Consider the following 27,991-nt stretch of genomic DNA (forward strand, 5'->3'; position numbering starts at 1 on the left):
GTCTTTTCAAAGAAAAGCCAGTAGTTGAGAACAGGGGTATTGCCTGTAATTTATAGGAGGAAAGGAAAGGCAAAATCAGGTAAACTCTGCTGGGTCTTGCAATTCTTTGGAAAGCAGTAGTGAAAATGAAGGGGGAAAAACACACAAGCAACATTTGAGGGAAGTGCCAGACCTCAGCCAGTGAGAGATGAAAGATAAAATGTCCCTCAGTCAGTGCTGCCACTCAACAAGCTATGTTATAAGAGTCACCATTACAAAATACATTCTAGTAGAAATAAATTTAAATGTTGACAACTCATAAAATTGCAAGACAAATAATTTGATAATACTACAAATGAAAAAATACAGAATGAGAAAAATATACTTTAAAAACACACTGGTGCACAAGCAGTGACTAAATCTATTTATCACCCAAAGCAAATATTCTTGGATACTTGAAAAAAGATAATAACAATGGAAACTTACTCATTAGAATTAGGTAATTCCCTTCTCTATAGAAAACTTTAGGTGGTTGAGGCCAAGAAAATATACATAATAATTTTTTGAATTTCCATTTCATCAGCTCTACTCCTCCGCCCATTGCAAGACGAGTGCTATGGAAATCTGTTATATAGTCAACAGTTAAATTCTCCCTGAGCCTAATGTTACTTTTCTTTATATTTTACTTTTCAAGGTCAATTATTGTTTATTTATTTGTTTAAAAATATATCAATCCTAGTAGGAATTCTGAGCTCAAATTCTTTGCTAAACTTAGCTCACTTGTCAGATATATATAAGACTTTCAAAATGTAAATTTTATTTAGTAAGAGCCACAAGCAGGTCAGACCTGTGAAAAGAGATATAGGGGGAAAGCACAGAGTTAGATTATAGTGTTAGAGCTTTCCTCTGGATACTTTAGAAACACATGCCTCCTATTTGCTTCTAACAAGAATTATAGCCATTGTGAGTGATCTGTACTCATTTCTTAATTCTTTTATTTACTCACTTATTGTATATTCTAAGTGCTCACTCTATGCCAATTACTATAGTAATTACTAAATATAGATGACACAGATCTTAAATTTCCATATATGTATGAACACACACACACATATATATATACACACATATAGTAAGTCATTAATGTTATATTATTGACAACATTGTTGACAGGTTCTTGGAAACTGTGACTTTAAGTGAAACAACATATAAGGAAAACAATTTTACCACAAGCTAATTGATATAAACAACAGTTAAGTTTCTCTGGCATATTTCCATTCACAAAAACATCACCAAACTTCTAAATAAGGACCGAAAACATTTCTAATATTAAACATTGAACTAAATGCGAGCTATACATACATATAAAAAAGATTACCATCCTCATATAGCCATCTAATCTTTGACAAAGCAGACAAAAACATACGCTGGGGAAAAGAATCCCTCTTCAATAAATGGTGCTGGGAAAACTGGATAGCCACCTGTAGAAGGCTAAAACAGGACCCACACCTGTCACCTCTCACAAAAACCAACTCACGCTGGATAACAGACTTAAACCTAAGGTATGAAACTATTAGAACTCTAGAGGAAAAAGTTGGAAACACTCTCCTAGACATCGGCCTGGGCAAAGAGTTTATGAAGAAGTCCCCAAAGGCAATCACAGCAGCAACAAAAATAAATAAATGGGACATGATCAAACTACAAAGCTTCTGCACAGCCAAAGAAATAGTCATGAAAGTAAACAGACAACCTACAGAATGGGAGAAAATTTTTGCATCCTATGCATCCGATAAGGGACTGATAACTAGAATATACTTAGAACTCACGAAAATTAGGAAGAAAAAATCAAATAACCCCATTAAAAAGTGGGCAAAGGACTTGAACAGAAATTTTTCTAAAGAAGACAGAAGAATGGCCAACAAACATATGAAGAAATGCTCAACATCTCTAATCATCAGGGAAATGCAAATGAAAACCACAATGAGATATCACTTAACCCCAGTGAGAATGGCCTTTATCAAAAAATCTCCAAACAATAAATGCTGGCGTGGTTGCGGAGAGAGAGGAACACTCCTACACTGCTGGTGGGACTGCAAACTAGTTCAACCTCTGTGGAAAGCAATATGGAGATACCTTAAAGCGATACAAGTGAATCTACCATTTGATCCAGCAATCCCATTGCTGGGCATCTACCCAAATGATCCAGTGACACTCTACAAAAAAGACACCTGCACTAGAATGTTTATAGCAGCACAATTCATAATTGCAAGGCTGTGGAAACAGCCCAAGTGCCCATCAATCCAAGAATGGATTAATAAAATGTGGTATATGTATACCATGGAGTACTATGGTATATGTATACCATGGAGCTCTAAGAAACAATGGTGATATAGCACATCTTATATTTTCCTGGTTAGAGCTGGAACCCATACTACTAAGTGAAGTATCCCAAGAATGGAAAAACAAGCACCAGATATATTCTCCAGCAAACTGGTATTAACTGAGTAGCACCTAAGTGGACACATAGGTACTACAGTAATAGGGTATTGGGGAGGTGGGAGGGGGGAGGGGGCGGGTATATACATACATAATGAGTGAGATGCGCACCATCTGGGGGATGGTCATGATGGAGACTCAGACTTTTGGGGGGAGGGGGGAAAGGGGCATTTATTGAAACCTTAAAATCTGTACCCCCATAATATGCTGAAATAAAAAAAAATCAAAAAAAAAAAAGATTAAAAACTAGTAAGATAATTACTCAATTTTTGGTGAGCTAGTGAATGATGGTGGGGAGATAGATAAAAAATTGTAAGGAGCACTTCTATCACTGCACGGTTCAAAAACAATCACAAATAGGGTGGGCTTGCTGAGTGGTACTACATCATTTGTTGTCATGTATATGTAATGATTTTCGTAGACTTTACAAATTCTTATTTTACAATAATTTGTATTCATTCATTCATTCATTCATTTTCCAACCAGCTTATTCCAGTTCAGGGTAAAGGGTGGCTGGAGCCTATCCCAGGAGCTCAGGGCACAAGGTGAAAGCTCACTCTAGACAGGCTGCCATCCTATTGCAGGGCACACTCATACACACACCCACACTCACTCACGCTGGGACCATGTAAACGTCCCAGTGAACCCAACATGCACGTCTTTGAGATGGGGGAGGAACCAGAGTACCCAGATAAAACCCACACAGACATGGGGTGAACATGCAAACTTCACACAGACAGTTGCCTTTGTCAAAATTGATTTTTTGAGAACATGCTGTGTGTGTTGTGTGTGTGCATATATAAACTATACAGGTATATATAATATATATGTAATATGTGCATATGTTCAATATATATTAAGTATAATAGAATATATATATATATACACACACACAAATATTTGAAATGAAGTCTCCTTGTTATTTATTTTTCTGTTTCTTCCTTGCTTTCCAAAAGTAAATCATGAAAAGCCCTTCTATCCTTGTGGCCTAAGCAGTAATCATGCATATTTTTCTGCTTTAGGTTATTAGACGCAAGCAATGTTTCCTTTTCCTGAGTGTTTAACCCACTGCTTTTGTTAGCTCCCGTCATTTTCAGAAGCTCTCATTTGCACATGCAGACTGGCACCTGCATATTCACAGGTACATGGAAACACACACACGCACCCACAGACCTGTGCGCACGCACAGAAAGCACATTGTATGGTATGATTATTTTTCATGTAATAAGATGAATTTGTAAGAGACCTTTTGCTACATATTAATGTTAGGTGAACATGGCCAGTATCTAAAGATTTCTGCTGCAGGTCAGCCATTTTCACAAGGTCCAGCTCAGCACAAAGGCTACATATTGTATTATTAGGCAAATTACCTGAACAGCTTCCTTGCTGATGGATGTTTGGAGCTGAAACTCCCTGGCTCCTCAAATGGAAGAAAACTAATAATATCCGTATGATTACCAGGTCACTTTCCTCTTGAAAGTACTTTACTTTGTAAGTCATGAGAGCTGTGGCTTGGGAATGACTGACACTGTCATAGGGATGCTGGTGCAGTCTGCATTCTGGCGAGGAGGATAGCTGCAGGAGAGGGAGAAGAGGCAGGAAAAGTATGGCGAACAATTACACATGCAGGTAGCGTGTTAGAAACTCTTTCCAAAGTGATGATAAAGTGCTTCATTCTTTATTTAACTCTCATAATCACTCTTCTTCTTTATCTAAAGAACCACATTTTTAGAAGAAGTAAAGTTCTTTAAAAAAAGCCAGCTTTCAAGTTTGTTTTTTTTTTTTTTTTTTACTCTAAATGTGGGAAAGAAGAAAGAGTGGGAGGTTTTTGAAATTACTATAAATGGGGCTTTTAACCTAAAAGTTGATTCCTCAGCAAAATAGTTGAGATAGTTAATTCAAAGAAGACAAGGGAGAGTTTTCTTCTTGAAATTTTAGTGGCACTGAATGCTTATATCCCAGTTTTGCGAGCCTGGAAAATATATTCATCAATTGGTTGCCTCCTCTACCAAAGGACAGAACATTTTAATAAAAACAATTAAATATTTTAAAGAGTTATCCTTTGTTCTTGAAACCATTCCAAGGGCTAAATAGTTTACACAGGAAATTAAAAGTATCCCTCTTTCTTGACTTATTAAGGACTGGGGATACAAAAATAAAACACAGGGAATCCACAGTCAAATGGGTGGAACAGTATGTAATCAATTTATTATATTGCCATGTAATATGTAATACAATAGAGGCATGCCCAGAAACACTGTGATAAAACACAGAGCATGCCCCTTGACTCTGGAAGATCAATCAGAAGCTCTCTCATCAGACAACAGGGTAAGGGCACTCCAGGTAGTGGAATTAGACAATTGAATAATATGATGGCTAGAACATTGGGCTTGATAGTTCTGATGGCAAGAGGAGCTGGAAAGGTAGGAACTGGTAAGATCATTATTTTTTTTTTTCTGCTAGGCTAAAAGGGTTTTGACGTTATTCTATTGAAGTGAGGATACAACCAAAGAGTAGATTTGCATTTTAGGATATGCAAGAGCAGGACAGATTTGAGGAAAGAAATAGGAGTTGAATTAGGCATCGTTATTGGAGATTCAGAGGAGAGTTTTAAGAGCAATGAGATAAGATGATGGACAAGGAGTGATTATATAAGGCATGAAATAGAAAGGGACAGTAAGGATGACCCACAGGATCAGTTCTAAAAGGAAAGATTATAATTTTAGATTGGAGCTTGTTGAGTTTGAGTGCCAAGTGGAACATCTAAGTAAACATGTACAAAGAATAATTAGAAATATATCTGCAGCTTAGGACAGATGCTGTTAGGACCTGTTAGAGCATTGGTGATGTCAAAGACCATGACTCTACATACTATGAATCAGGAAACATATGGATGGAGAAGAAGTCTATAGGTGGAAAAATGATGTCATAGTCTGTTCAAGATGCTACAACAAAAATACCATAGACTTGGTGGCATATAAACAACAGAAGTTCATTTCTCACAGCTCTGGATGCTGGAAAGTCCAAGATTAAGGCACTGGGAGATGCCTTGTCTGGTGAGGGCCTGCTTCCTGGTTCATAGATGGCATCTTCTTGCTATTTTCTTACATGGCAGAGGGGGAACTCTCTGGAGCCTTTTTTATAAGGGCATTAATCCCATTTATGAGGGCTCGTCCCACATGTCCTAATCACTTCTTAAAGACCCCACCTCTAAGTATGATCACTTTGGAGATTAAGTTTCAATATATAAATTTTGTTTGTAAACCTTTAGTTTACAAACATAAGAATGCCAACATTTAAGAATAGAAGTAACAGGAGGAAAAAAAGTCAGAAGGGTATGGAAGGATATGAAGAACAACATGTGTCATGGAAGTTGAGGGGCAAAAAGATGTATCATAGAGGGAAAAATGAATTGTATTCAATGCTTCTGCAAATTCCATAAAAACAGGGCTGAAAGATATTGATTTGATTAGAAAATAGAAGATTATTTGTTGAAGATGTTTTCATTACGGTGATATAAAGGGGATGAATGTATGATTTTATAGAATTAACATGTAAAACATAGGACACAATGTTTGTATATTTAGATAAGTTTTGAATGGTCTGAGAAAGTATATATTTAGAAGAGAAGGAACCAATGGGATGACAAATGGGACAGGTAGAAAACTACAGCAAAAAGGGAGGGATTATTCAATCATTTAAATACATTTATAATAGAAATAAAAAACATATAAACAGCTTTTCTGTTCTTTCTGCATATAGACTGTAAGAAACATCTTTCAACTTACTTACTAAATTACAGTCAAGGAAGACATCAGTGAATGATTATTGAGGACTATTTTGGTGTGTGGGACACTTCCAGAAAAGTCTATGAAGAGAGAGATGATAATATACATTTTCTAGCCATAAAGATTTTATAACCTAGCTGAGGCAATTAAATAAATAGACAGATGACCAGAAGAAAAAGTAGGGTAAGGAGAGTGCCATAAGGCTGTAGACTCAAAGTGCCATGTCTGACTTTCAACTGAATGTGCCTTCTGATTAGAAGAAGCCTCTGATGCATTCCATTTCAATTTCCCCCAAACTGGAAAAGTCCCTGAAAATGATTAATAATAATAGAAAACATTTATCTAGCACTTACTATGTCCCAGCCACTGTTCTGGGTACATTATATTTACTAACATTTAAAACTTTTATGATAGATATTGTTACTATATCCATTTGACAGATGATTAAGGAAATAAAAACTTATGTGAACTTTAGAAAAATAATTTACATTTGAAAATTTGTGTTTATTGAGAAGAACTAAATATATTAGAATTCTTCTTATGCTTGTGTGCCACTGAGGGAATTGATGGTGAAAATAATAAATGTACTCACTGGAAGAGTAGTCAGTAACTCCTGAATCTAAAGCAAGAAATTTGGAGACCATGCTCAGAAAATGGACACATACCAAAGTAGGCTAGGCAAGAGTCCAGGCTGGACAATGTTATCTTTTGTATTTCTATTACTGGAAATTATCTGCTGCCTCTATTAGAGTTAATATCACTGTGAATGACTTCTTAATTGTTTTTGGTCTTAATATCACTCCTTTAGAATTTAAAGTGCCAGCATGAGCACTGACTGGCTAACTCTGTGTACCAGAAATTTGGGCGGAAATTATTTGATCCCTCTAAACTTGTATTAGGATATGATCCACACCTCAAAACACGACTTAGCCAAAGGGTATTTCCCCTCAAAAGGACATTCAGATGATTTAGAGATAAAAACAAATAAAAGAACCCGACAAATGTCCACCTACACTTTTCTTCTAATACTAACACCTTTCACTACTCCCAAAAGGTGGCCCAATCCTAATATATGTATTCTTTATACAACCCCAAAAGCATACATTCACTTACTTAAAGGAAATAACTCAAAGTCCCATTGGTTACTACATCCAACTTGGAGCCCAGGATCACTGTACAACTTCCATTATACTTTATTCCCGTTATAATATCACATTAATATTATACATATAAGGAATAGGGGAAATGGAAAGGAAGAAAAACTATATTAAACTATACAAATATATTTATGACACAAAATGAAGGCAATTTGAATAGAGATTGTGATCTTTATTTCTCTATGCATTTATGAGGACATAGTTAAAATGTATGACTTCCCCTCCTCCACCACCCATTCAATCGGTGGCCTTCAGCCAACAGTTCACTAGGACAGGTGGCTTTAACTAGTAGGTTTACCCAAATATTCATTCCTGAGAAACATGAGCTCTTGCTTGTAAAGTGTTGGAGAATCTATATAGCACACACACACAAAAGTGAAGTCACACTACAGGAAGATTCTGGTGAGAACTTCTGGTACTGCTACCACAGGAAACTCATAGCTGCTGTTTCTGGAATGTTAATATTGCAATGGCAGTGAATAATTTATCAACCATCTCTGTCTTGGCAATTCTTATTCAAGATCCAGAGTCTTGGGCAAAGATAAATAATTGATCATGAGCCCACACCCTGCCTGACAGAGTAGGGATGAGAGTGTCTGATACCTGTAGTGCCCACTGTTAATGATAAGTACCTTTCTTCCTTAAAAACCCACAAAACCAACCAGTATTTTGCCTCATGAAACAGAGAAACCTCACTTGCCTAAAATAAGGTAAGAAGATTGATCCTTCTCCCACTAGTGCATCCTGGTTCAAACTCAGGATCTACACCAGTATAAAAGTGTAATATCCCTTTCCCAATGGATGTGCATGCTACTATTTATGCTAGCTAAAATTCTGCTGAGTTACCCTGTATATACTCATGTATTGTGATACATATTATAATAAAACAATCAGAAAATTATATGTTTTGGTGTATAGGGTGGTGCTGATATTAGCCTAGTTAGTTTTATATGTTAGAGTTACCATAGAATTATGGGTGGAGCCAGAGACAGAAAGAGCTCAGCCAACAATTACATATGTGTTAGTGACCCAGAAAGTGCCAGAGTGGGGTGGAGGAGTAGGATGAAAAACAGGAAAGCAAGATAGGTGAACAGGACACCCCCAGACACACACACACAAACCTGAAAATAAGGATCCTATACTGTTAAAAGTAGTTATCTGTAGGCCACAGGCTTTTCAATGCTATTAATTTCATTATATAAATTTTAATATATTTTATACTTCTCAAAAAGGATGCTGCTTTTATAATTTAAATACAATATTTTAAAGTATATAGTGTTTCATAAGAAGGTGTAGAATACATCTAGTTAGAAGAATTAGTCAAATTTCCATGGATCACATTGTTGGGGTATTAGATTTGTCTAGAAAGTGTGCAGGTGACATTTGTGATATGGAGCATACCAGATGGGAGGAGAAATAAATGGAGTCAAGGAGGAAGTCAGATAATCATGGTGTTTTCAAGAACCATTAATGTTCTAATTTGAATGGTGCATAGGTAACAGAATATTATAGTAGTAGAGGGTAGGCTTCCCCAATTCAAAAATCTGAAATCTAAATATTCCAAAACTTGAACTTTTGAGCACTGACATCAGGTGACAGTGGAATATTCCACGCCTGAACTCATGTGATGGATTGCAGTCAAAACACACTCAAAACTTTGTTTCATGCAAAAAATGCTTAAAAATATTATATAAAATTCCCTTCAGGCTATGTGTATAAGGTTCCAATGAAACATAAATGAATTTTGTGTTTGAATTTGGGTCTCATACCCAAGATATTTAATTATGTATATTCATATATTTCAAAGTCCAAGAAAATCGAAAATCTGGCAATTCTTCTCCCAAGTAATTCAGATAATGGATACTCAATCTGTAGAAAATAAATACTAGAAACAATAAAGAAATATGATAGGGCCAGGCACAGTTGCTCACACATGCAATCCTAGCACTCTGGGAGGCCAAGGCAGGAGGATAGCTTGAGGTCAGGAGTTCGAGACCAGACTGAGTAAGAGTGAGACCCCATCTCTACTAAAAATAGAAAGAAATTAGCCAGGAAACTTAAAGGAGAAACAAAAAATGAGCTGGGCTAAAATTAGTGGTGAATACCTGTAGTCCTAGCTACTTGGGAGGCTGAGGCAGGAGGATCGCTTGAGCCCAGGAGTTTGAAGTTGCTGTGAGCTATGATGATGCCTCAACACTCTAGCACGGCCAACAGAGCAAGCCTCTGTCAAAAAAAAAAAAGAAAGAAAGAAAGAAAGAAAGAAAGAAAGAAAGAAAGAAAGAAAGAAAGAAAGAAAGAAAGAAAGAAAGAAAGAAAGAAAGGAGAAGAGAAGAGAAGAGAAGAGAAGAGAAGAGAAGAGAAGAAAAGAGAAGAAAAGAGAAGAAAAGAAAAGAAAAGAGAAAAGAAATACAGTAGCATTCTAAAGAGAGAATTTGAGGTGGAGATCAGATATTGTTATTTAGACTTTTTTGTGCATATATGTCTGTATGTATGTGTAATCTGTGCCTCTGTGGGTGTGTGAAATAAAAAAAAATCATTCTGCTTAAGTCTAGAATTTCCATCAAAGGCAAGAGTTATTCTACGAAAATGCAACAGAATTCTAAGAAATCTTTTTAAATGTGCTGGGTAAAAGAGTAGGAGTAGGAAAACAATTTAACCAACAATATACGTATTGCTTTTTAAATTTAACTGAAAAAAAAAACTTTTATGTGTTGTTTTTAGACATAAGCAATGTGCAAATACCCAAGTTCAAGGCAGCGTAGGAGGCGAACACCTAATGCCAATAACATTTAAAACTTTATGTGGCTCTCAGTAATTACTTGTAAGACAAATGTGAAACAGGCAGCTAGAATAAACTCTCTATTTCTCAATAGTCTGTCACCTTAAATTACTTCTAGATGAGAGAACCTCAAATATTTCTTTTATATATATGAAAGAAATATGTATATTTCCTTTGTGTGCTCTAATTTAGATAATTTATAATTTCTCTTGACTGTCTTTAAGTTTGCTAATTCTTTCTTATTCTTTGTTCAGTCTGCTATTAACCCCCTTCAACAAATTCTTAATTTATGATGCAGCAGTTTTCAGTTCTAGAATATTGATTTCGTTCTCTTTTAAACAGAGATTGTATTTCCCTGTTGAAATTCTCCATTTTTTTAGTCTGTTTGGCCCATTTTTCTCTAATTTTTGACCATGTTTATAAGACTTATTTTACAGTTTTTATACTGTATGGCCAACTTAAAATTTTATACCAGAGTAGCTCTTTTGCTAAGTGTTATTACCACAAACCATAATAATATTAATAACAGGAGGAAGAAGAAAGTTTGGGAGGTGATGGACATGTCTATGTCCTTAATGGTGGTGATGGTTTTATGGGGTATACTTTTCCCTGAACTCATTAAGTTGCATATATTAAATATGTACATCTTTTTCCATGTTAATCATATCTCAATAAATTGGTTTAAAATTATTAAAAGCCAAATGGAAAAGGATATCATTTAGTGAAAAATCAGAGATCCATCAAAAAGTTTTCAAACCCAGATTTCTCTTGGTGCCTAATTCTAACAACATCCTGTCTGCTTAACCCTTCTAATACCCAACATTTCTACTGATTCCAACATCTGTGACATCTGTGGGAATGATCCTACCGTATTTCCTCTTGGTGATGGGTCATATTTTCCTACTTACTCATATGTCTTATAGCATTCTTTATTGTATATAAGACATTGTGTTTATAATTATTGCAGAAAGTAGAGTATTTTTTTTTTTAAAGAAGATAAGCTTTTCCAGGATGATCACTTCTATCTAATCAGAGGTTGAGTTGGATCATGGTTTCGTTGCAGCTTTAGTAGATTTCTGTTGTGTTTGGGGAGTGAAATCTACCTTATTTCTGTTACCAATCCCTCCTTCCAGCCATTGTTCAGAATCTAAACACTTAAGGATACAAAGATATCTCTCCTCCTCCACCCCTCTTTCTCTCTCTCTCTCTCTCTCTCTCTCTCTCTCTCTCTCTCTCTCTCTCTCTCTCTCTCTCTCTCTCTCTCTCTCTCCATGACAGCACAGCCCACAGCCTTCTGCTCCCTGCATTACTGGAAACTCAATAGAAGTTTCACTGAAGAAACTCAGTGAGGATAATTAGTTCTGCATCTGGGGGTTCTATAGATTCTAATCCATCATATCAGTCCAAAAATCTTTATAAGTTTGTAAATTATGAAATTATAAATTTATAAATTTTAAATGAACTCGGCAAAATCTCTGCCTGAAAGGTCTAAGTCTCAGCCCACCCACACCCAGACTTGGCATCTCTGCATCCCTAAAAAGGCCTCCTTCCTCTCAGAAATTTAGTTCCTTTAGTTTTTCTTGTATCCATAGCTCTTCAGCTATGTGTGTGTGTGTGTGTGTGTGTGTGAGAGAGAGAGAGAGAGAGAGAGAGAGAATATATCCATTGTGGCTAGTTGTTATGGAGAAAATGTGATTTCTTCATTCAAACTGAAAGTGAAACTGACCTCAAATGTTTCTGAAGACAAAGAAAGATAGCATTCTAAGGCTAACAACAACAACAACATCTGTGGAGAAACTAAAATTTTATCTGGATTGGAGTTTGGGGCATGGAGTCATCCATTCTGTGGAGAAATTATAAATATTCATATCTAATAGTAAATAACATATGCTCAGGTAATAAAAATTGTAAGCACAATTACCTATACCAAAGGTCAGAAAACTATGGCCGATGGGCTAAATCTAGGTGGCCTCGTGTTCATGTAAATAAAATTTTATTACAACATAGCCGCACTCATTTATTTCCATTTTGTCCATGGCTGCTTTTATAATATTAACAGCAGAGGTGAGTAGTTACCACAAAGACCTTGTGGTCCACAAAGTCTAAAATATTTATTATCTGGTCCTTAGAGAAAAAGTGTGCCTATCCTTGAGCTACACTGTCAGTAAACCTGGGTCTATTTGTTTCTAGTCTCAATAGTGGTTTCCTTACTACCCTGGAAAGCAAACACCACACATGTTTGGCTTTTGTGATGGTAGCATTCTTCCTTTTGATACCAAATTGCTATTGATTAAATCTTTGCTATCTGCTAACCTGATGTAATCAATGTGGTTATAGAGCCCTTAATGTAATCAAGTTTTCTTTTAGGTTATGTAAAGCACAAAACAGATGTTCTTGATTCTACTCCAAGTAGTGATTTAAGAGCCAGGGTTCTTTCCATTTAGTGGTTCAGTCATCTGTGACCAGATGTTTCGAGGTGGTCAAAGTAGAGGAAAGGTCATGGGGAATAGTACATGGGACATACCTGGAAGGGTGCCCATCACTTCTACCCAGATTCCACTGGTCAGGACTCAGTCATATTCCTCAATTAACTGCAAGGGAGGCTAGTGATTATAGATTAGTTGTGCTCAAGAAAGAGAAAGAAAAAATGGATTTGGTGAAAAGCTAGCCAGTCTCTGCCATAGAGACCTTCTGCAGAGAGAACATGTAGAACATAATATCTAGTAAAATGTAGTATGGTGAAAGAAAGGAGTCAAAGATATCTTCTAATTTGCTATTATGGGAAACCATGTAGATGACTATGAATTGTGAGTGTTGGTGAATATATAAGGAGAAGCAATATGCCAGGGAGAAGAGGAGAACAATAAGAAAATAAAAATGAATTACAGCTTAATGTATGATTTAAAAAATATTTTAGGCCTTCAAAGTACAGAAGTCTAGCATGTATTTTGGAAATATAGGAGACATATGAGAACTAGAGCTATAACCTAGCAATACAGATTTTGGATTCTTCAAAACATAATAATAGTAAAGGTCATGAGATTAATTTAGGACAGTATGTAAATAGGAACAGAGGACTATAAACAGAAACAACATTATGAATAACCTTATTACAAATTAATAGAGACATAGAGATGAGTAAAATATTCTTTACCTTCAACTTCAGAGTTAAATGGAAATAGTCAAGGAAATTATTGGTTACCTATTGTGTAATAAAAGCTATAAAAGATTCACAGAATGAACTAGAAGCTTAGAGGAAGGGCAAAAAGCATTCAATAAATGTATTGGCCACATGAATGACTTATATCCAAATATATCACACAAACAAGTATACTATTCCTTGATGGTACTTTTCAAATCTTCTTACGTCAATAGTTGACAAATCCTCTCATAATTACACAGAGGAGATGACTTCTTCCACTACCCCACAGTTACATTTATTAAATATTTACTTTGTGGAAAGTAACTCTTCGAAATATATATATATACTATTTCCAAACACAGAACAGAAAACTGGGGTAACAGAGAAATTAGCTAACTTGATATGGGAAACCTAAGTCTGTCACTCTTTTTACCATCCCATAATATGTCCATTTGTTCTTTTTGCAGAATAATTAGAAATACAAATATGACTTTCTTATTGGTTACCCAGTAATTAACAGGAAAGTGAGAGCTGGTGCCATGGACTTAAATAGACAGCTATTATTTTATGGAAAATTAAGAAAATCCTACCAGCATTTGTTAGCAGTCAAACATAGAAGCACAACTGAATAATCACTGTTATAAAATACTTAATTTTTGGAAATTTACCGCAGACTGATAAAATTAGAGAATTTTTAAAGCAACACAGCTTGAAAAGCTTCCATACATAACCAATGAGTCTTAAAGAGAAATTTTGAATGGCATTAGCCACATTGTATTTAGTGAATGATGTACTAATTATAGTAAGCTATTTATCTTTATAGATATATTATTGAAAATTGATGAAAATGTAAATTTTACAAAGAATTCTTATATCTTTTTAATATTTTTCTTTATATTTCAATTTTTCTACCATTAGTATGCATTAAATAGATGTAAAGTTAATATATATGACTTCTGTATACTTTGTGATCACAATTATATAATTATATGCATACTTTCTTGCTTCTTTCCTTTCTCTCTCTCTCTCTATCTCTCATCTTCACCTCCAAATATATGCAAAAAAGGCAAATACATTAAAAATAAATATACACAGATTTTACAATCAAGGAAGGTGATAAGAATGTTTAATTTACTTTTTATAGTTTATAGTTTTATAAGTTTTATAAGAACATGAATCACTGATACAATAACAAAAACTTTATTTTGAAAAAAATTCAGAAATTGTTTTAACAAAATAAACAGAAAATATAATTAAATATATGAAAGCAGGCAATGAAAGTAATCAAATACATAACATCCTATAAAAGTCAGCAGTAGGGGTAGAAATTACTATGTTAAGGTTGGCAGAGAAACTGAAAATAGCTTACAGATTGCTATACTCAGAGAGGATATACAACAGAATGTAAGTGGTGACTTTGCAATAATGCCTGCAATAAATGAAGTCAGTTTTAATTGTTCCCTGGGGATCTGAATATATAAGAAACCTTTCGAAGGGGCTAAGTCAATTTGATTTAAGTTAAATTATGACCAATAAGAGAAACATTTAAACTATTCTTTATATTTTTATAAGATTTACATATAAATCCATATTGTAGAATAGTTCTTCTTCCAGAGTATCATTACAAATTCCTTCAGCTAAAAATAATAGCCATAATTTAAGATGATCATATGATGTAATCTGGCATTGGTTCATTTTGTCATCCATTAGGAAATACGTAGGGTAAACCAGTTTTCACAATTGCAACTTTTGCTTTAATGTCTTGATATCTTTCACAGGCTTTTTGAAAGGTAATCATATCAATAACAAATTTTTCTTCACAGTGTTTTTTATATATTTCTTCAGCCCTAAGAGGAAAAAGAAAGGTCATAGAATTTAGATATGTTTAAATTACTAACATTATAGTCAAATGGGAAAATGAACTCTATAGAATTTGGTTATATCATTAAATAATATTCCTTTTGGATTAATATTTATAAGACTTCTATTGGGCAGAACTGAGAAATCATACAAACCTGTCTTAGATTCCCAAAGAAACATCTAAAACAACCCTACGTCAGGATTTGCAGAATTTCTACTTAAACCTAACTAAATCCAAGCTTTGTCTAGGACACATTTATGGATTGAATGTATTCACCCAAAATTAATATGTTAAAGTCCTAGTGTCTTAGGATGTGACTGTATTTGGAGACAGGGCCTTTAAGAGGTTGTTAAAGCTAAGTAAGATCATATGGGTAGGTCCCATTCCAATATGATTAGCATTAGTGCCCTTATGAGAAGAGGGATAGATACCAGGAATGCGACTGTACAGAAGAAAGGCCAGGTGAGGAAACAATAGAAAGGCAGCCATCTAAGAGAAAAGCCCCAGAGAAACCAAACCTACTGATACTTTGATCTTAAACTTCCAGCTTCCAGCTCCTAGATAGGAAGGGGAAGGAAAGCAAGAAAGGCTTTAGAGTTAAAATAAGTTTTGAAATGAATCTCTAAAAAGATGTGTTTCCTGGCAGAATGTGGGAGGAGGAGCATTTTGTCAAAACTATTTTATGTTGCACAAACAGCCAAAACAAAGGCCGAAAGGATGGCACAGGTTGGCATGCTCTAAGGAACTGATATCCTTCTAATTGGGACATACAGTTTTAGAAAGTAGAACAGATAAAAGCCTGGAGAAACCAACTGAGACAAGATCATGGAGTAATTTATTTATATGTAGGTCTACTCAGTCTGGACTTGAGGAGTAGAAGAAAGGCTTAAGACTAGAAAGCCTGCAATTTACTGTGTGATTTGGACATGTTTTTTTTGTGTGTGTGTTCTTTCTATCTCATTTTCCTCATCTTTACAGAGAAAATTCAACTCACAGGGTTTAATAAAGGACTAAATGAGTTAATACATTTACCTTCTTAGAGAAATGCCTGGCATTTAATCATTACTTTTACTGGATGGATGATAGTGGCATTCATCATAATAGGAAATGTAGGGAGAGTGAACAGATGGGAAAAAAGATTAGAGTTCTGTTTTAGTAATGTTGGGCTTAAAAAATCTGGTTGTCTATGTGATCACACCCAGGGAATTGAATAGAGAGAAGCAATGGCTTGTTGTTAAAGTAGAGGTAGTAATGCCATTCTGCTTGAGTTTAAAACCCAGCTCTGAAACTTACTGATGGTGTGATTTTGGACTAGCTGTTTAAGCTCTCTCTGCATTCTTCATCTTTATAAAGAAGATAATCCAACTCATAGGGTTTATTAAGAAGTAAGTAAGCTAATTAATTTAAAATTCTTAAAGGAGTGCCTGGCATTTAATAATCACTCAATGAAAGTTAGTTATTCCTAGAGTAGAAGGTTGAGTTAAACTCTTGAGAGAGAATAAATGATTGAATATGGGGAAGAAACAAATGGGGAAGAAAAAAAAATATTTAGCTACTCCTAACATGAGTCTAGAGCTCGGGAGAGTAGTCATGTCTGGGCAGAATAGAAATCATGGGAAAAGGGATTTTACACATGTAATTAAGAGTATTAATTAAGTCTAAGAAGTATATTTAAATAGCTTTCCTACAGATAAGAATTTTAAACTGTGGACAAAATATAAAGGGAAGTACTATTTAATATAATTGGAGGAAACTAGGTAAAGGAAATGAATGATCTCTCTGCACCATCTTTGCAACTTCTAGTGAATCTATAACTACTTCAAAATAAAAATTAAAAAATAAATCTAAAAAATAATTGAAGAGTGATAAATATATAATAATCAATTGTATTTATAAGCACCAGCATCAAATAATTGGAAAATGAAATCAAGAAAGCAATTCAATTTAAAATATGATCAGAAAAGCATAAAATACTTAAACATAAATCTAATAAATGATATGCAAGGACTATACCTAAAAATAATAAAATATTGTTGAAAGAAATTGAAGGTTAGCTAAATTAATGAAAAGTTATACCATGTTCAAAGATTATAAGGCAATATTATTACGATGTCAGTTCTCCCCAAATATATTAATAACTATAGATTCAATGTAATCCCTATTAATATGCCAAGAAACTTTTTGGTAGAAATTGATAGTTAAATTTGTTCTCAACATATGTTAGGTTTAATTTAGATTTATTTTAAATGTTTAAGGTAATTTTAAATTTAAATTTTAAAATTTTTTTAAATTTATTAAACTTTAAATTGATATAGAAATACAAATGTCTTAGAGCAACCAAAACAATCTTGAGAAAAGGAAAATGACATTAGCATCTCTATTTTGTATCTTGTATAACAAAGTACCATAAATATATTGGCTTACACAAAGGCCTTATGTTACTGATTTTAAAGATTACAAAAATCATAAGTGGAGAGATTATTAGCTTTTAACAGGGAAATGTATACCTAATCATGAGACTGTAGAAAAGGAAGTTAGGGCAAAATGTATAATATATAGAATTGTATAGATATGTATATAGAAAGTTAAATAAATTAAAGCTTGAAGGCCTAAAATTTACTTGGGAAACAGATAAAGTGGCTTGTTAAGAAGGAGAGGCCTTAAGTATTGTTTAAATAAAAAGCTCTACAGTTGGAGAAGGTTTGAAATTGCTCTTGTAGTTAATGGGAGAATAAGCACGCAATGGAAGGAGCAGCTAAAAGGTGGAGGCAATAAAATTAATATTGGCATAAAACTACAGGTCAGTGACTTCTTTTAGTGATTTTTATCTGAATATAAGACAAATACAGATCGCTGAATTGGTCTAAGGTAGGGTTGCGAGGGGAGGGACAGCTGGTTAGTATAATGGAAGAAATGACAGGAAAGGACTTCAGAAACACTGACAGAATGGACAAAAGAATAATTGCATTGAAGAACCCTGAAGCCTACACTAGAAATGAAAAGTGTATAAAGGTATTTATGCAAGGGATAGGTATCAGCATATATTTGAAGAATATGTGTGGTGAAAGTAAAACAAGAAAGGAGTTGAAGAGATAGAAGATTTTAACTGTAAACACATACATAAGAGTTTAAGATTTAAGAGATGGGGCAGTTCCAAGTGATGAGAAGGTCTTTATGAGTCTATGGAAATGAGTTTTTTAAAGTTAGGTGGCATAAAGTTTGCTAGAATACAAAAATGTTGGTGTTAGGTAATTGGGAGGGTCCTTCTTAGGAATTTGGAAGTTAGCTATGATTATGGCAGAAGTTTGATGGAGAAAAAAATCTTTATAAATCAGGATATAAAGACCATAGTGAATGAAGAAAGTGGTATAGGTCAATCAAACCTATACCACTTATTTTCTAGATCTTAGAAAATCTTATTTTCTAGATCTTCCATGCTGATACTCAACTTAATATGGACACCTGCTGTTCTGTATTAAACAGTAATATCACTTTCTCAGAGTACAGACAAGAATATCTTGGCTTTTGTCTGATATATAGACTCTTTCATTCCAAAGTCTCTCTTAAATTCATACTTAAATACTCCTGTGGGTATTTTATTGACTTTCTAAACTAGAGTTTTATGGTTCCCCTTTATTCCTTTATTCTTTTTTTAAAATTTTATTTATTTATTTATTTAATTTAAACTATCCTCCATTCTTTTTTTTTGAGGCAGAGTCTACAGGCATGCGATGCCATGCCTGGCTAATTTTGTCTATATATTTTTAGTTGTCCAAATAATTTCTTTCTATTTTTAGTAGAGATGGGGGTCTCGCTCTTGCTCAGGCTGGCTTCAAACTCCTGACCTTGGCCATCTTCCCACCTCGGCCTACCAGAGTGCTAGGATTACAGGAGTGGTCCCCCCGATCCCTCTTATTCCTTTATTCTTCATTCCACAGCAGCATCAGGGAACTACGTTCTCAGAAATGACTTCATTAGTTATTGAAATTCATTAGAGTGATTTTAGGTCAAGTGAATGAAGATTCAACAGCAGAAAAAGTATCAAAATTGAAAAATCTCTGAAGTCTCTAAACAAACTATCTTTTGGTCAAAGCTCCTTTCTATATATTGATATCCACCGTTTATTTGGAAACATTTACAGTAAAACTCAAAAATGCCCTTTGTGACATACTACTAACAAAACCAAACCATGCCTTATTACTGTGTGATTTCAACGATAATACCTTTGCAGAAGCTTACAAAACAATATAATTCGGTTAGGATACATTAGGATGCTCACTGGACTCTGTATCCTTTACAAATTAATTATGGTCGGACATTCAATTTACTGTGATAAAAACTAAGCTGATTAAATTATACTGATTTGAACTGGATCTGTATTTTAATATGCCAGACCACTTTAATTCTCTTTTCTAAAATATATTTTTATTAAAATGAATTATAAAAAATTATGTCCCAAAATCACACACACATATATATATACATATAAAATCTATATTAAGGAAAATTATTTTAAATTTGGGGGATAAAAATACATTTTTATACTTAAGAAGGTGTTATATAAAGCACCTCAGTAAATTTATAGCTGAAAATGGCTTATAATTAGGAAAAGGCAAATGCTTTCTTCTTATTTAAAACTCTTTTCTAGCACAAAGTCTTTTTGAAATGATACCATTTAAATAAATTTAAATAAAATGAGCAGCTATAAAGATCTCTAAGTATTTCTGTAAAAGCCTTAAACATATGTATATACATAGTTTGGCCACTTAAAATATCACAAGGATAAAACTTTGGCTGATAAGCTTCAATCTAATATTAGAAAAAAATGTGTGAAAGGCTTTCAAAAACAATTTTTTTCTTGAAAAAGAATTACTGAGGATTCTGGCTAGTACACTGTTCAGACTTATCTGTGCCTTTCAGTCTCTTCAAGGAGTTTAAACAATGTGTATATTGAGGAAAATATAAGTAATGCAAATGAGTCTTGTTTATAGACATATAAATAAATGTTGTCCAGTTAAGTTATAATTGATTATTTCTCAGTGGACATTGATTGGTTGTGAATCTATTCAGAAATTTATTTTGGCATTCCTGATTGTCGATATATATATAGATAAATATACAGATTTATATTTGTATGGTCTTTGAATTCTCATTTAAACTGGCTGTAGTATCTCACTGGTTTCTTCATTAATGAGTTAAATAAAATCTTTGAGATGTGCTCATTGTATATTTGAGCTGGTTTTACGTTATTAAAAATATCTTTCAACAACTAATGAAATTCAAAATTACCAAATGTAGGTTAAAATATTTTGAGTCAATATTAATTTTCAGAGCTCCCATTTCATTAAGTTTAGTTTAAAATAAAAAAAAATCTTCATTGTGGAACAATTTAAAAATTTTTGCATTTGTTTGAGAAAGCTTTGTCCAAAGTGTGTCCTAATGATTATTTTCTGAGATATTTATTGAAAAGAAGGTTTTGTTGTAAAATACATATTTTACCATGCAACTAACTGTCCACTGAGGGTTAGAGGCCCTTTCTAATCAAGTTCATGTTTCCAAAGAAATTATACCTTCAACTGTCCTCCTTCATAAACCTTTTGCCATAGGTACAGCACTATTTACCATCTCCTTCTTCTCCCCCAAACTTTACCAATTCTGAACTTACCAACTTTTCTTCTCCCTGTCCAAAATGGTCTCCCCTCATATCTCTGCTTTTCCAATTTTTTATCAGCAATTGTACTTTTCCTACTTCTATTTGTAATAATTCAAATGTATGATTATTTTTGCCATAGCACTGAGAGTTCTTAGATGATTAAGAATATCTTTTTCATCTTTGTATAACAGGGAAGGGAGAATTGGAGTGAACACTTTGATGTTTAGTTAAGCCTTCTCTTTGAAGGTTTTGATAAGGTGCAGGAAAGGCTATCCCAAATATAGCACCTTGACATACTGAGTATTTAAAGCTGGAGGAAATTGAGAAACTTACGGAAGCAGAAAGATTGCTCTGAACTTCTCCTGTCCCCTCTCTTTAAAAGACACTAATGTGACGGTGTCCTGCCTTATATCCAGAGGAAAGGAATTTTACACAGAAAGGCCAAGATGAATCTGAACAAACAGGCCTTGCTAAGTTCCCACCAGTTTATTACTGTTAGGTTATACTCCCTTTGTATCCAATCATGCTTCTACACAACTGTCCTTTCCTCCTCAAACCTAAGCATAAAATATACAGTTTTCCCTGGGTCTTCATTTCTAAAGTCCCTCCTGTCATGTAAAATTTTGATTAAACACATTTGTTATGCTTTTTTCTTCTTAATCCATCTTTTGCTATAGGGGTATCAGCCTTGCAATGTCTGAGAAAAGAAATATTCTCTTCCCTCCAGTTTTCTAGATTACTCTCACTTGTTTATCCACCAGAAATTTTAATTCTCTCTTGATATGGCTTACATTATTGTTTGTAGTATTATTTAATTCTGGTTGTCTTATGGTCTGATACCTTATTTCCCACCTAGATTTTCAGTTTCTTGGGCCAAATGATCTTTATGTCTCCACATCACCTGTGATAGGAATCTTCAAGAGCTAGAAGTGAATTACTACTTGAATGATTTGAAATGAAGGTAAATACTTTTTAGTAGAAATATCAACGATCACAGAGGGACTGAAAAGTATGTGGAGGACAAATTTATTGCCATGAAATAAGCACTTATGTTCTTCTAATGACTAGTGAAGCTATTTTAATAGCTTGGTTAATTATATTTGTGCTATATATTTAATAACTCTGATTACTTATCTTCATTGTACAAACATTTAAAGAAAAATAGGCATTGTTTCTCATTCCAATGGCTTAAGCATTAAGTAAAAATACATTAAAAACACTCACTCTTCTTAGTGGCTATTATATGACTTAAATGGGCTTATATCACCATTTCTAATTGGGATTTTTACCTATTTTTCTCAATAAATATTTGTTGAATAAATTTGTTAACTAAGTACAATACTGGGCATTGAAATGGAAAAATGTACCAAATTATGTTATGGAGGCTTCACAAGCTAAGCATGATATTATAGGCTCTCTTGTGACAACTACAAGAATTGAGATTTAAATAAAGTGCTATGGAATCACCACAAAATTAAAGGGATTAATTCAGGCTGGAAGAGCAGTGGGGATAGACTAAAAGTGAAAATACCATTTGAATTGTTTATTAAAGGATGGATAATAAAAGGAGAAATTTTGCCAGTGGTTATGTAGTTCATGTACTACATGAAGGTGGCAAACAGGTATGAAACAGCCACACAGCCAAGCATCAGCCACTTGTGATGCGTCTCTCTGAAGGAAAAAATCTTTTCCTTTACATAGAGGCCCTACCTTATCACCAATTAGAATGCCCCAAAGCATGCTCAGTTGCACAATAACTTAGAGGCTTGTGTTGTATAATAATATGCAGACAACAGTAACACTGTGGGTTTGTACTTTCCTTTAAGAGTGCACACTTGAGGGAAAAGGGGGATAGTTTCAGTAAAACCACAGGGGTAAGAAAGTACAAAGTGGAGAATAATTTAGTCTGTCTAGAGCAGAGAATGCTATTAGGGAAGGAAGGATGAGGTTATAGCAGAAAACTTAGTGTGAGATGAGTCTAGATTAGATATAATAGAGCATGATGTCTGAAATACCATTCAGGGGAGATAAAATAGATTTTATTTTGTGAGAAATTACAAGCTATCTACATATTTAAATAGGAAATTACATGCTAGAACTTCATTGTAAAGACAGCTGAGGTTTGTAGGCTAGAGAATGGACATGGGCTGAAGAAAATATGGAGAAAGGAGATGGAAATCTCGACTGGAAAAATAATGTGAATTCTTAGAGAGACTGTGAGAGTGAGAGTCTGAATTAGAATAAGAGAGGTGGAATTGAAAACGAAGGATCCTTTTGAGACTCCTTTTGGAAGTAAAATGGGTAGGAAAACATTAGATGCTGGTAATGAGGCAGACTGAGTTGTAAAGGACTTTGAGGTTTCTAGCACTGAAGGTGCTGCCACTTACAAGAACAATTAGTAAAAAGGAAGCAGACTTTGTTGGATAAGGGTGGGAGGTAGGAAAAGACAAGAGTTATTTTTTGGTTTAATCTTTGGTAATATGTTAGTACATAATTTGTCCTTTTGCTTGTTTACATTTTTAAAGTAGAATGTTAGAGTGTATTGTATTATAAACAAAATATTATTTATTAGCTCTCAACATTTAGCCTGCAATATCCACATGAAATTGACTTAAAAGTTTCTATTATATCTAAACTGTACCTACCTACATTGCTTCATTTGTTTAAGTAAATTCTTCCGATATTTTTCTTCTCTTCGTTTTCGCTGAACAATCTGCCTTTTCTCTCTTTGGAGAGCCTCATTCTTCCTCCGTCTGTCGATATCAAGCATTCCTTTCATCAAAAGAGTGCGCTGGTTACTTAAGTTTTGAACTAATAAACGTTCCGTAGCCTTTTGTTTTTTTTCTTTTAGAAACAAAGCTCTTCTCTCTCTAACTTTTTCAAGGTATTTGACTCTGTCCTGCCTACGTTGTTGTAAACCATGCTCATTTGCCTCATAATCTTTTTCAATTAGTTTCTGTAGAGCATAATGTTTATTATTCAAATTTTCTTGAACAGCTAGGCTAGCTCTTCGTTGGGCAACCTGTGCCAAAGCTATAGCTGTTACTTTTTCTTTATGACATTGCTGATTATTTTGTTCTGTGTAATATTTATCAATATCACTAAGTGTTTGGAGTTTTATGCCAGCTCTGTATGTTGTATAAAACTCTTTTCTTATACTTGTATCTAACAGGGAGTCTTTTTTAATTATTGGTTGTAGATGAGTGGGAGAAAATGACTGAGCATATGCAGGAAAATAATCTTGTTTTTTCTCTTTCAGTACTGCAGCATACTTCAGTGGACTTGAAGTATATATGGGTAGTTTGAACACTGATATCCTAAAACTGGCATCCAATTCTTCATCTTCAATTTCATCTTCAGACTCCTTCTGACCTACATCACATAGCAGACAAATATTATACATTATATAAGATTGAAGCACATTTTATTTCCTGTCTAAATTATTTTGAAAACTATATTAATAGTTGATAAGAATCAGTTATTTACTTTACTAAGAAGCTTTTTTCCCAAGTTTCTTTTCAACTTGTGATTTAACAGTGATTTTAGAGAAGAAAATCACTATTAAAACATTTTAACACAGAAATGCACTGAATCTAATTTCTGTGGTTTCTGTATAATCTCTCACTGTATAACTTGTGCTGATGCAATAGCAGCATCTTATGTTTAGTACTTAATCACACATATTATTTTTTTCATATAGTTTGCTAAAAAACTTTAGACAAATTAAATTTAACAGAGTTAATTTAACAAAGAAGGAAAGAACAATTCATAAACTGGGTAGATCTCCACTGAGAACCAGTGGAGATTCAGACAACTCTGCTCCAAAATGGGGACAGAGAGTATTTATAGACAGAAAACAGAAACAGCTAGATTGGGTACAGTTCAACATTTGCTTTATTTGGATGTGGTATGATCAATTGGCAACCTGTGACTGGCTGAAGCTTGGTTGCTGTGATTGGCTGTCATTCCTCTATTTGTTACAAAAATATACTCCTAAATTAGGCTTTCAGTTGTTTATATACTAAGTTAGGGTGCAGTTCATTGCATAAGGACTCAAGGTACAGAGGTAGCCTTAGGTCCAATTTAATTTAATTTAGCAAGTTAATATCTTCTCATATTTGCCAAGAATATTGTAATCAGTTTTACCTTATTTTTCTTTACCCTGGTGGAAATTAATAGCTGCCATAAAAAATGGGTTTTCCCTTCTTTGGACAGACAAGAACTAAAACTCTCAGCTCCCTTTGCTATTATGTGTGACCATGAGCCGAGTCCTTTCTAGTGAATTGTGAGCAAAATGCCATGTGTCATTTCTTGTCCAAGGCCTTTTAGAAACAATGTGCACCCTCTGTTTTCTTTTTTCTTCTGACCACTACAAAGAGATGAGGATGAAGTCCTTGAAGATGATAGAACCATAAGATAGAAGGAGCCTGGCTCCCTGAATCCATGGTTGAAAAACTACTCTCAGACCCAGGATTATCCAACTCAGACTCCTTGAGAGACAGAAATAAATGACAGTTATGTTTGAGTCAATGTATATTTCTGGATCTATTTCCTACCATAGCCACCTCAACTAATACAATAACTTGAATCATGTTGTTGTTCACGTATTTATTTTTTGACAAACCTACTAATGAATTTGGGATCAGGTGGCAAACACTGATATAAAATTTATGCTTGTTAATCTTAGGAAAAAATGATTCCTGATTCCCTCTACTATTAAAATCATCAATACATTCCCACTAACTCTAGTCTACATGGATTTTATCTTCTGTAATAGAAGATTCCCTTAAGGTTTGGGGTATCAAAATACCAAACTTGATGTCATGGAAGTTAAGATGAGCATGAAGCAGAGGAAAGCCTGTGGCCTAGATGAGTAATAGGAAAGAAGTGAATAGGTAGGATTTTCATCAAAGGCCACAGGAGTATAAGCAAAGTAAGAAAAGTAAGCAAAGTCTATAGCTAAATGAGAAATCAAGTCTAACAAGTACAGGATACACAGCTAAGAGTCCAGACATAAATATTAAAAGTTTGAGTCCAAAGCAAGGTACCAGAAACCCAGAGGGACAAAAGCCAGAGTCCCTCATTGGTTAGTTGAACATTATCCCATTAGCACTTTAAAAAGTCTCCTAATTTCCTTTTCTGCTTCCAGAATCTCTGTTTCAAGACATCACTCACTGCTATGACATTCATCTTCCTAAAATAAGATTCTAATCATGTTATGTCTTACACTCAAAGGAAAATAAAACCTTCATGGTTTCCCACCTACAAGATGAAGAAAAATTTCAATTTTTAGCCTAACATATATTATATGAGAAGAGCTTCATTTTCTTTCCCTTATACAAACCGTATCTTACCACCTTTGGGATTTTGCTTATGTTTTTGTTTTATGTTTTGCCTAGTATGCTTTATTCTTCAAGGCCTTTCACATTATTTTCGTTATTCTTTAAACAAGAATTGGTATCATTTTTTAAACATTCATACCAATTTCTTCCCTATGGAATTTATTACACTCCATTTATATTAAATCTCTGTGTAATAGTTCTTAGCTATAACATCAATCTAGAGATAAGCTTCTTAGGAGTAGGGATCTATTTCTTTGGTCTTTGATCCTACATTCCTAGTCCCTAAGCTAGTATTTTGCACAGAGTTGTATTTTGAGTAGGGATGAAGTAATTAAATAGTACATGTCCAACAAGTATATGTGTTGGATGAATGAATAATGAAAGAGTAAGAGATATATTTTATTTATCATTAATTTTTATTATATTTGACATGGAAAATAAGGGCTTATATATTATCTCCTTAATTCCATAAATAGCGTAAAGTTTAAGTAGCCACATAATTTAGTAATGAGTGGGGAAATTTATAGCAAAGCCCTTTAGTCAGAGCCCTCAACATCTATGAGAAATTAAAACACAGAACATGCAGGAGAGTCTTTTTGGTATGCATATTTTGTTTTAAGACTTTGTAATACATCTCCTTCTTTATTGTCAAAATAGAAGCCAACTGATGGAAGTGCTATCATTTCTCCATAACCACATTTATAAACCTGGCTATATGTTCATGTACCTTCTTCTAACCTGATAGAATGAAGAAAGTATTTTTTCTTTTAGCAGAGGTCAAATTCTTCACCTCTGGTGAAGCGTTGTCCCCACCCCTTTTACCTTTATTACTGCAATTACTTTGGCTTCCTCTTTTTTCACCCTCTCTATATTGGATCATTTCCATCAATGTTTAAAGGGCCATAACCACCAATCCTACCACCATCAGAAGCACTACCACTACCACATGCCTTGGGCTCTCATTGGCCTCTGGCTATGTTCCTTTTTTTTTTTTTTTAGTACAACTTTGGAGCAAAAATTATTGAGAGAGTTGTCTCCTTGGACTTCCTCCTTTTCTCCACCTCCTATTAACATTTCAACTCAGATATGGATTTTACCCCTACTGTTCCCACCAAACTGTTGAAACTCTTCTCATCAAAGGCTTTTATAGTAATAAATATTATACAAGGGACACTTTTTATGATATAATCTTTCTTAAATTCTCAATAGAATTTTCCACAGTTGGTTGATCATTTCTCCTTCTTGAAATTTTTTTTAGATTCTGTGATACCAACATCTCCTATGTTTTCTTCTACGTTTCTGATTGCTTCTCCTTAGTTTTCTTCACACTTTTTTATCTTCCCTAAAAATCACTCCATGTTTGTTTGAGTTTGTAAGAACTTTATACTAAGCCCCTTTCTCATTTCTCTGAAGTGGATTTTGCTCATGGCTTTAAATAACAATCTCTATGCTGATAACTCTCCAATTCATCATTTTTACTTGCAAATCTTAGATATTTTTCAAGTATGGTACATTCAAAAGAACTCTCTTATTTGGTGCCAGATATCTATTCTCTCTAAAATCAGTCCTCCCTATTTCAGTAAATAATACATAGCAGCTTAGTTTTTCCACATAAATTTTATCAACAAATCTTTTAGATTTTACCTGTAACATGTAAGTCAGATTAATTGATCTTTCTTGTCTCTTAGCCACCACTTTACTTCAGGCCTCTACCAGCCCTTACTTTGACTATTGCATTGGCTTCTTAAATAATATCTACATTTCTTAACACACAAATGCTTCATTTCTCACTAA

General features: G+C 34.1%; 1 protein-coding gene across 1 annotated transcript in view; it reads right to left on the reverse strand.

Annotated features, from left to right (window-relative positions):
* Nucleotides 1–14,535: 14,535 nt before the first annotated feature.
* The window catches only part of LRRIQ3 (leucine rich repeats and IQ motif containing 3), a 138,691-nt gene continuing 125,235 nt past the window's right edge, over nucleotides 14,536–27,991 (reverse strand). The window contains exons 8-9 of the mRNA XM_020282438.2: nucleotides 23,501–24,227; nucleotides 14,536–15,188 (exon numbers count right to left, since the gene is read on the reverse strand). Of these exons, the coding sequence (XP_020138027.2) occupies nucleotides 15,041–15,188; nucleotides 23,501–24,227 (875 nt within the window). The 3' untranslated portion in view covers nucleotides 14,536–15,040. The remainder of the gene's footprint in view (nucleotides 15,189–23,500; nucleotides 24,228–27,991) is intronic.

This window comes from Microcebus murinus, chromosome 2 (genome assembly GCF_040939455.1).
Source record: "Microcebus murinus isolate Inina chromosome 2, M.murinus_Inina_mat1.0, whole genome shotgun sequence".
NCBI classification, from domain to species: domain Eukaryota; kingdom Metazoa; phylum Chordata; class Mammalia; order Primates; family Cheirogaleidae; genus Microcebus; species Microcebus murinus.